Genomic DNA, 11,776 nt, shown 5'->3' on the forward strand with positions numbered 1-11,776 from the left:
GACTGTCCGTCCCCCCAGAGGTTAATAATAGTGTCTGTCTTTCCCTCCAGAGATTGAGATGTTAGTGGACGACCCGAAAGACTATGAGGAGCTCCATGAGCTGACCCTGGACCTGAACCAGGACCTGTGCATCCACATCACCGAGGACATGCTGACCATGTCCCCTGACCAGACCAACGGATACTCTGGTACAATACAACCACTGTCTTAGCTTCTCTACCAAGACCAGATCAACATATACTCTGGTACATACAACCACTGTCTTATCTTATCTACCCACACCAGACCAACGGATACTCTGGTACATACAACCACTGTCTTATCTTATCTACCAAGACCAGATCAACATATACTCTGGTACATACAACCACTGTCTTATCTTATCTACCCACACCAGACCAACGGATACTCTGGTACAATACAACCACTGTCTTAGCTTCTCTACCAAGACCAGATCAACATATACTCTGGTACATACAACCACTGTCTTATCTTATCTACCCACACCAGACCAACGGATACTCTGGTACATACAACCACTGTCTTATCTTATCTACCCACACCAGACCAACGGATACTCTGGTACATACAACCACTGTCTTATCTTCCCACACCAGACCAACGGATACTCTGGTACATACAACCACTGTCTTATCTACCCACACCAGACCAACGGATACTCTGGTACATACAACCACTGTCTTATCTTATCTACCCACACCAGACCAACGGATACTCTGGTACATACAACCACTGTCTTATCTTCCCACACCAGACCAACGGATACTCTGGTACATACAACCACTGTCTTATCTACCCACACCAGACCAACGGATACTCTGGTACATACAACCACTGTCTTATCTACCCACACCAGACCAACGGATAGTCTGGTACATACAACCACTGTCATATCTTCCCACACCAGACCAACGGATAGTCTGGTACATACAACCACTGTCTTATCTTATCTATCCACACCAGACCAACGGATACTCTGGTACATACAACCACTGTCTTATCTTCCCACACCAGACCAACGGATACTCTGGTACATACAACCACTGTCTTATCTTCCCACACCAGACCAACGGATACTCTGGTACATACAACCACTGTCTTATCTTATCTATCCACACCAGACCAACGGATACTCTGGTACATACAACCACTGTCTTATCTTATCTACCCACACCAGACCAACGGATACTCTGGTACATACAACCACTGTCTTATCTTATCTACCCACACCAGACCAACGGATACTCTGGTACATACAACCACTGTCTTAACTTCTCTACCAAGACCAGATCAACATATACGCTGGTACATACAACCACTGTCTTATCTTCTCTACCCACACCAGACCAACAGATACTCTGGTACATACAACCACTGTCTTATCTACCCACACCAGACCAACGGATACTCTGGTACATACAACCACTGTCTTATCTTATCTACCCACACCAGACCAACGGATACTCTGGTACATGCAACCACTGTCTTATCTTCCCACACCAGACCAACGGATACTCTGGTACATACAACCACTGTCTTATCTTCCCACACCAGACCAACGGATACTCTGGTACATACAACCACTGTCTTAGCTTCTCTACCCACACCAGACCAACGGATACTCTGGTACATACAACCACTGTCTTTATTTTCTACCCAGTCCAGACTCTGGTACATACAACCTCTTACTGTCTTGCTGTCTTCATTCACTCATTTCGGACAGCCTCCTATCTCAGTGAGACTGGTTGAATTGAAGTTGGCTGGGTGGTCAACAGATGGTGTTGTATTAGTTGTTGTTTTTATGAATGTCATCCTCTCTGTCTGCACTGTAGGACTCATAGTGAAGGAGGTCAGCTCATCCACCTCCAGTTCCTCTGAGACCGTTGTGAAGATGAGAGGCCAGAGCATTGAGTCTCTTCCTCAGGTCAGTGACAGTTTATCCTGTTTGGTACTGACTAGGGATGTTAACCCCGTTCAAAAAAATCTAATTTTACATTGGCGCGTTACGTTCAGTAGTTCTAAAACATGCGGTGGTTGTGCAGAGAGCCACATGAATTCCCAGAAATACTCATTATAAATGTTGATGAAAATTCTAGTGTTATGCATGGAACTTTAGATACAATCTGCAACCGCTGTGTCAGATTTCAAAAAAACTTTACGGAAAAAGCATAATCTGAGAATGGCGCTCAGAGCACAAACCAGCCAGAGAAATATCCACCATGTTGGGTAGTCAACAGTATTCATAAATAGCATTATAAATATTCACTTACCTTTGATGATCTTCATCAGAATGCACTCCCAGGAATCGGAGTTCCACAATAAATGCTTGTTTTGTTCGATATTGTCCATCATTTATGTCCATTTATGTCCAATAGCTTCTTTTGTTAGGGCGTTTGGTAAACAAATCCAAAAGCGCGATCTGGTCCAGTCGGACGAAACGCTCAAAAAGTTATATTACAGGTCGAAGAAACTTGTCAAACTAAGTATAGAATCAATCTTTTGGATGTTTTTATCATAAAAGTTCAATAATGTTCCAACCGGAGAATTCCATTGTCTGTAGAAAAACCATGGAATGAGAGCTAACTCCCTCGTGATCGCGCGTCATGAGGCTGTGACACTCTGCCAGACCACTGACTCAAAGAGCTCTCATCCGGTCCCACCTCACAGTAGAAGCCTCATTCAAGTTTCTAAAGACTGTTGACATCTAGTGGAACCCTTAGGAAGTGCATCTTGACCCATATCCCACTGTGTATTTGATAGGGCTGAGTTCAAAAACTACAAACCTCAGATTTCCCACTTCCTGTTTGGATTTTTTCTCAGGTTTTTCCCTGCCATATGAGTTCTGTTATACTCACAGACATCATTCAAACAGTTTTAGAAATTTCAAAGTGTTTTCTATCCAATACTAATAATAATATGCATATATTGGCATCTGGGACTGAGTAGGAGGCAGTTCACTCTGGGCACGCTATTCATCCAAAAGTGAAAATGCTGCCCCCTATCCCAAAGAAGTTTTAACAGTTAACCGGTTACCGGTCATGCTTATCGGCCTATAGGTCCATTTGCGTAATGGAATTAAATTGATGTGTGTGTATTGTCGTTAGTTCGTCATGCATCTTCTTTATAACACGCGAACAGCATATGCTACATGAGCACAACAAAATCACTGGTTGGACAGTGAGACCTGTTCTATTGGTATTCATATGAATTCTATTTTGTTGTCCAGAAGCCAAAGACACAATCCTAGTCATATTAGCAACACAATCCTAGTCATATTAGCAACACAATCCTAGTCATATTAGCAACACAATCCTAGTCATATTAGCAACACAATCCTAGTCATATTAGCAACACAATCCTAGTCATATTAGCAACACAATCCTAGTCATATTAGCAACGCAATCCTAGTCATATTAGCAACACAATCCTAGTCATATTAACAACACCCATCCTAGTCATATTAACAACACCCATCCTAGTCATATTAACAACCTCCATCCTAGTCATATTAACAACACCCATCCTAGTCATATTAACAACACCCATCCTAGTCATATTAACAACACCCATCCTAGTCATATTAACAACACCCATCCTAGTCATATTAACAACACCCATCCTAGTCATATTAACAACACAATCCTAGTCATATTAGCAACACAATCCTAGTCATATTAGCAACGCAATCCTAGTCATATTAGCAACACAATCCTAGTCATATTAGCAACGCAATCCTAGTCATATTAGCAACACAATCCTAGTCATATTAGCAACGCAATCCTAGTCATATTAACAACACCCATCCTAGTCATATTAACAACACAATCCTAGTCATATTAGCAACACAATCCTAGTCATATTAACAACCCCAATCCTAGTCATATTAGCAACACAATCCTAGTCATATTAACAACCCCATCCTAGTCATATTAACAACTCCCATCCTAGTCATATTAACAACTCCCATCCTAGTCATATTAACAACTCCCATCCTAGTCATATTAACAACCCATCCTAGTCATATTAACAACCCCCATCCTAGTCATATTAACAACCCCCATCCTAGTCATATTAACAACCCATCCTAGTCATATTAACAACCCATCCTAGTCATATTAACAACCCCCATCCTAGTCATATTAACAACCCATCCTAGTCATATTAACAACCCCCATCCTAGTCATATTAACAACCCCCATCCTAGTCATATTAACAACCCATCCTAGTCATATTAACAACCCCTATCCTAGTCATATTAACAACCCATCCTAGTCATATTAACAACCCCCATCCTAGTCATATTAACAACCCATCCTAGTCATATTAACAACCCCCATCCTAGTCATATTAACAACCCCCATCCTAGTCATATTAACAACCCCCATCCTAGTCATATTAACAACCCATCCTAGTCATATTAACAACCCATCCTAGTCATATTAACAACCCATCCTAGTCATATTAACAACCCCCATCCTAGTCATATTAACAACCCATCCTAGTCATATTAACAACCCATCCTAGTCATATTAACAACCCCCATCCTAGTCATATTAACAACCCATCCTAGTCATATTAACAACCCCCATCCTAGTCATATTAACAACCCCCATCCTAGTCATATTAACAACCCATCCTAGTCATATTAACAACCCCCATCCTAGTCATATTAACAACCCATCCTAGTCATATTAACAACCCCCATCCTAGTCATATTAACAACCCCCATCCTAGTCATATTAACAACCCATCCTAGTCATATTAACAACCCATCCTAGTCATATTAACAACCCATCCTAGTCATATTAACAATCCATCCTAGTCATATTAACAACCCATCCTAGTCATATTAACAACCCATCCTAGTCATATTAACAACTCCCATCCTAGTCATATTAACAACCCCCATCCTAGTCATATTAACAACCCATCCAGTCATATTAACAACCCCCATCCTAGTCATATTAACAACCCCCATCCTAGTCATATTAACAACCCATCCTAGTCATATTAACAACCCCCATCCTAGTCATATTAACAACCCATCCTAGTCATATTAACAACCCCCATCCTAGTCATATTAACAACCCCCATCCTCCTAGTCATATTAACAACCCCCATCCTAGTCATATTAACAACCCATCCTAGTCATATTAACAACCCCCATCCTAGTCATATTAACAACCCCCATCCTAGTCATATTAACAACTCCCATCCTAGTCATATTAACAACCTCCATCCTAGTCATATTAACAACCCCCATCCTAGTCATATTAACAACCCATCCTAGTCATATTAACAACTCCCATCCTAGTCATATTAACAACCCCCATCCTAGTCATATTAACAACCCCCATCCTAGTCATATTAACAACCCATCCTAGTCATATTAACAACCCCCATCCTAGTCATATTAACAACCCCCATCCTAGTCATATTAACAACCCCCATCCTAGTCATATTAACAACCCCCATCCTAGTCATATTAACAACCCATCCTAGTCATATTAACAATCCCCATCCTAGTCATATTAACAACCCCCATCCTAGTCATATTAACATCCTAGTTGTTGCATCTTTAGAGTCTCCCTCATTCTGCGTTTCTAACAGATATTTTCATCTCTCACATATGGAACTGCTGGCATCTGGTTCGCTGTGTAGAACAGTGTTTTCCTGGGAATTGCATTTTGACTAGGATGGGGGTTGTTAATATGTTGGAAATGTTTTACATTGGCTGCTTCGTTACAGTCGTTGTATGTTCAATACCAGCCTTTTGACAGTGAGACGATTGGCTTGCTACTGTTGCGTGATTCAAGTAAGCTCTATAATGAAACATGTCTGTTCCTTGTATTTGTTTGTTGGTCATTTAACTATTTGGAACAAATGTAACCGTTTGTTAACCGGGTTAATGAGGGTCGGTTACTTTGCATCAACATTGACCAAAATTTGCATCCCTAGTACTGACATTTTACATTTGAGTTACTTAGCAGACCCTCCTATCCAGAATGACTTACAATCAGTGCATTGAACTAAATTTTGATCAATTTTGATCACTTATTCCTTTAAATTGTCAAGTAAAACCTTCACAAAAAATATCTGCTCTCTGGCTAGAAATAGTAAGGGAAAAGGCAAGTACAGCAGTTTTTACATTGTTAAAAAAATGGAATACATTTACTGATTGTTTAGGTTTCCTTCTGTTCCCCAGACGACGGTGTGCAGGAAGCCTCAGACATCGACGGACCGCCACAGCCAATCCCTGGACGATGTGCGTCTCTACCAGAAGGGCTGCCTCCAATGGGCGGAGCTATGCCAGGACACCGCCCACAGCTACACCTTTGGCTGTGCCCAGGAGCTGAGCGACAGCAGTGGTTACCAGGGCAACCTTGCCGAGCAGTGCGCCGGGATCCGCGGTGATCAGCTTGACGGCTTCCCCATCAAGAGGACCAGCAAGTACTTCTCCCTGGAGCTGACCAGCGACGAAGTCCCAGAGTTTGTGGTGTGATGGATGGATGGGGGAGGCAAAAAAAGGGTGGCCTCATGACCCCTGCCTCCACCGCTCAGACCTGTAGGTGCCTCAGGAAACAGAATGGGACGAGAGAAGAGCGTTTGAGGTTTGGAGAGGTGATGCTTGGTTTATCTGTCTGTTGCCATAACCTGTCAGCCATAACAGCCATCTGCACCGTACTGGGAAGAGTCAGACGGAGGTTAAAAGCCCTATAATCCACCAGAATGACATCGCCAGTCAACGTAACCATGGTAACACCTGAGACGACCTACACCGGAGAGACAGATAACTGATAACGAAAAGCCCTTTCAGAGGAATCTTTTGCCAAAACGGGGGTATAATAACAAATATTTAAAAAACAAAAGGATAAACCTGTTCTGGGTTTCCAGGAAATCTGACAGCATCTTTTACACGGACTGATAATAGTCCACAGTGACACTCTGGTTGGGAGAGTAAAGGGAAAAGTTAAGGAACGTCAAGGAATATCTCACCATCACCCTGTTATTTATACAACCTCTGACTTTATTCCAAAGCATGTACTTTATCCAGAATGTTTTTTTGGGATCTGAACCTTGATAATGCTTTCACAGAAAACTAAAATCAACGTCTTGTGTTTGCCTACTATGACTTTACTAACGCAGTACTACACACATACCATAAAACACACACAGCCAATATCAAAATGTTCTGCCATGAAGAGTAGATCCCACTCCTTCCCCTACAAAAAATACATAGTGAATCTATTTGTGCTATGAACCAAAGACAAGTTGCATTAAACTAAAGAAAAAATGTCATGTCCACTTATTATTATTATTGTAGTGTGTAACCAATCAATGAAATGATACAGCTTTGTGAGTCCATGACAGGATATTATGACGTCACAATGAGCAGGATCTGGATTGATCCAGAATCTAGAGGTTGATCCAGAAGAAGAAACACTGATGATGTCCTGCATCTCCCTTCCCTCTGTCTCCAGTATGTAGTATGTATGACATGATATGACATCATCTCGGAGCCCAGAACCAAATCCAGCATGCGCTAGTCTGAGATTAGACATGACACGCCATTTCTCCTCTCTTTGCCAGGAAGTGCAATGTGCCAACAGTTCCTCTGTAGAGCTGTCTGCTCGTGTGGGGAGGAGCCTGAAATTAGGAACACACCCCACATGCCTTCATTACACCTATGCAAGTCCTGAACCACAACCGTGCCTTGACAATCAATCCCAGCTTCTCGCTTAGCAACACTTGCCCACTTCCGTTTTTATGTCATACGGCTCCCCTCTACCTTTATTGTTGCTCAGCAGTATATTTGGTATTTAATCATTGACATCAGACTTTAAAAATCATTATTCAAACAGTCTGTTTATTAACCAGTAATCATTGAAGGGGATTACCTCTATAATGATGTCATCTACCATCCCTATTCTACCATCCTTATAACAGACATATTTGAATCTGTGACAGTTCGTTTCCTGTCACGCGACGTGGAGAACGGGCGACGTCATCGGCTGTTTCAGGTCTGCTCTGTTGCTTGGGGCAGGATGAGTTTCTACATGCCCTCACCTGTCTGTGTGCGCAGAGCTGAGAAAATCCAAGACGTAATCCACACACAGACAAAATGGAGTTTGGTAGTGTTTAGGCCAGCTCTCAAACTGGGATTTAGACTTTTCTTTCTGTATGCTGAAACATGATGATATTATTATTCACTCAGCTGTCTTTGTTAGTTTTGGGGGTTGTCGTGTTTGTTCTGTCTCAATTTATTATTTCAAACTGGAACTTGTTAAAACATTTTTGTTACTTTTTATTTGATCATTTTAGCTAATTGGAAGTTTTAAGTAATATTTTTGGAATGGAGCTTTTTTAGAACAATAAGATGCATTGTATTTTTTTGAAAAGTTATTATTTGTGTGCGGTTGATGTCAGTCAGTATTATAAGCAGTGCACATTTATGTGACAGTATTACAAACCTGTGAAATCACATTCACTTTAAAAAAAATATTGTGCCCTTTTTTTTTTACCCAGCGATAGTCTCATTTCATCTTACAGTAGCTGAAGAAAGTTGATGCCTAAGGATTTTTACATTGCTCAGTTAATTGGCCAAGAGCTAAACAATTTTCACAAGGTTTGAAACACACAACTACACAAGTCATGTTCATATAAAGATGTCTTTATTATACCTTACTATGTGTGGATCCAGACAAGGCTGTCTGGCCTCTTTTTGTTCTTCTTGATCTATTCTCTTAGAGTTCTAACTAATACATCTCCAAACCATACCTTCTCAATAGAAATGGAAAGTAGAGTTTGTCTTCCAAATGTCTTTCACACAGTACTTTTGCATTTCTTCCCCACTCAGTAAAACCTTATTGAGAAGGCCGTGTCAGTATCATTAACCTCTTCATTTCATGTATGGTAATAGTACACTATGCATGTACATTTGTAATCCTAGACTCATTTGTGTTACCTAATATCTCTGGAATAATAAACAAAATGCGACTTCCTGATGTATTTGGAATTATAGACCACTATGTCCCTCAGTTAAGTAATTGTTTTGGATCAACATTCTCGTGAGCTTTTCCAATGCTGCTCCAGGGAGCTACGTATGCTCTAGAACCTTGTTTTAGAATGTTCTAGAAACAGCTCTGCTGTGGTACAGTGGAGAGACCTGACAGTTCCACTTCTCTTCACAGCTGGTCTCATCAGCTGGACACATCGGCCTAGAACCACAGAACAAGGTGTCTTGATCTAGAACCACAGATCAGGCCAAGGCAGCAAGACGTGATTGTTGGAAAGAAATGTGTAATAATGAATACACTTATAAAATTGATATTTTTGTGTGATTTCAAAGTAAAAGCTCACACTGTAACATTTCATTTCTAACGACATGTACCTAGCTTCTCTTTTTTTTACTCTTATAATTTCTACTTATTAATATTGGGTATCCGAGCAAACAAAGACTTGTTGACAAGTTGAAATATTTTTCTGGTAGATCATTGATGTTCTATGCTGTATAAAGCCAGTGTGTGTCCAGGTGCACCGCCATAGAACCAGAACAACAACCTGAAAAACCTTAGCATTTGGTTCAACTCTCTCCTTTGGTGGCTTAGCTTCTACACGCACCCTTACTGTATGTCTGCAACTAAGTATCCATAGTCCTTTCTGTGAAAGGATCGCCCTTCAGGAAAAACATGAATGATTTAGTTGTTTTCTCAAACCCTGTTGTAGTGAAACAATATTCAATAAAAAAATAAAAAAACATTTATTTGTCTAAGCTGTCCTGACCTCTCTGATATTCTGTTTGGTCAATGTTGTGCAAGACAATATACGCTGAGTGTACAAAACATTAAGAACACCTACTCTCCATGACATCTTTCACCTGGTCAATCTACTCCATGACAGCTTTCACCTGGTCAACCTACTCCATGACAGCTTTCACCTGGTCAACCTACTCCATGACAGCTTTCACCTGGTCAACCTACTCCATGACAGCTTTCACCTGGTCAACCTACTCCATGACAGCTTTCACCTGGTCAATCTACTCCATGACAGCTTTCACCTGGTCAACCTACTCCATGACAGCTTTCACCTGGTCAACCTACTCCATGACAGCTTTCACCTGGTCACCTGGTCAATCTACTCCATGACAGCTCTACTCCATGACAGCTTTCACCTGGTCAATCTACTCCATGACAGCTTTCACCTGGTCAACCTACTCCATGACAGCTTTCACCTGGTCAACCTACTCCATGACAGCTTTCACCTGGTCAACCTACTCCATGACAGCTTTCACCTGGTCAACCTACTCCATGACAGCTTTCACCTGGTCAACCTACTCCATGACAGCTTTCACCTGGTCAATCTACTCCATGACAGCTTTCACCTGGTCAACCTACTCCATGACAGCTTTCACCTGGTCAACCTACTCCATGACAGCTTTCACCTGGTCAACCTACTCCATGACAGCTTTCACCTGGTCAACCTACTCCATGACAGCTTTCACCTGGTCAACCTACTCCATGACAGCTTTCACCTGGTCAACCTACTCCATGACAGCTTTCACCTGGTCAACCTACTCCATGACAGCTTTCACCTGGTCAATCTACTCCATGACAGCTTTCACCTGGTCAACCTACTCCATGACAGCTTTCACCTGGTCAACCTACTCCATGACAGCTCACCTGGTCAACCTACTCCATGACAGCTTTCACCTGGTCAACCTACTCCATGACAGCTTTCACCTGGTCAACCTACTCCATGACAGCTTTCACCTGGTCAACCTACTCCATGACAGCTTTCACCTGGTCAACCTACTCCATGACAGCTTTCACCTGGTCAACCTACTCCATGACAGCTTTCACCTGGTCAACCTACTCCATGACAGCTTTCACCTGGTCAACCTACTCCATGACAGCTTTCACCTGGTCAATCTACTCCATGACAGCTTTCACCTGGTCAACCTACTCCATGACAGCTTTCACCTGGTCAACCTACTCCATGACAGCTTTCACCTGGTCAACCTACTCCATGACAGCTTTCACCTGGTCAATCTATGATCCCTTATTGATTTAACCTGTTCAATCCACTTCAATCAGTGTAGATGAAGGGGAGGATTTTTAGGTCTTGAGACAATTGAGACATGGATTGTGTATGTTTGCCATTCAGAGGGTGAACGGGCAAGACAAATTATTTAAGTGCCTTTGAACGAGATATTATAGTACGTGTCAGGCGTACCAGTTTCAGTGTGTCAAAAACTACAAAAGCTGCTGGGTTTTTCACATTCAACAGTTTCCCGTGTGTATCGAGAATGTTCCACCACCCAAAGGACATCCAGCCAACTTGACACAACTGTGGGAAGCATTGGAGTCAACATGGGCCAACGTCCCTGTGGAACGCTTTCAACAACTTGTAGAGTCCATGTCCCCACGAGTTGAGGCTGTTCTGAGGACAAAAGTGGGAGGTACAAATCAAATTTTATTGGTCACATACACATGGTTAGCAGATGTTAATGCTTGTGTAACGCAGGTCAACTAATGCTGAATACTTATCGTTACTCGTGGGATTCCAGTAACCAATCTTATTATACTATATTGCTATTAATATGTTTAAGTTGACAGCTATTACAAATTAGCTGTCAGAAGCTGCATGACGAGCAGTTTATCTTGAGCCAATCAAAACTCAATATTCTCTTAGTCCGTCTCCTAACCTCAAGTCATACACCAATTGGCGCCAACATTCTGAAAGAAAAGAGCTAGAA

General features: G+C 41.7%; 1 protein-coding gene across 1 annotated transcript in view; it reads left to right on the top strand.

Moving 5' to 3' along the window:
* Window positions 1-9,780, top strand: part of LOC118369039 (FERM domain-containing protein 6-like) — a 60,069-nt gene extending 50,289 nt beyond the window's left edge. The window contains exons 12-14 of the mRNA XM_052496516.1: window positions 51-188; window positions 1,854-1,945; window positions 6,227-9,780. Coding sequence (XP_052352476.1) covers window positions 51-188; window positions 1,854-1,945; window positions 6,227-6,523 — 527 coding nt within the window. The 3' untranslated portion in view covers window positions 6,524-9,780. The remainder of the gene's footprint in view (window positions 1-50; window positions 189-1,853; window positions 1,946-6,226) is intronic.
* Window positions 9,781-11,776: the final 1,996 nt, after the last annotated feature.

This window comes from Oncorhynchus keta, chromosome 35, assembly GCF_023373465.1.
Source record: "Oncorhynchus keta strain PuntledgeMale-10-30-2019 chromosome 35, Oket_V2, whole genome shotgun sequence".
Classification (NCBI taxonomy): Eukaryota; Metazoa; Chordata; class Actinopteri; order Salmoniformes; family Salmonidae; genus Oncorhynchus; species Oncorhynchus keta.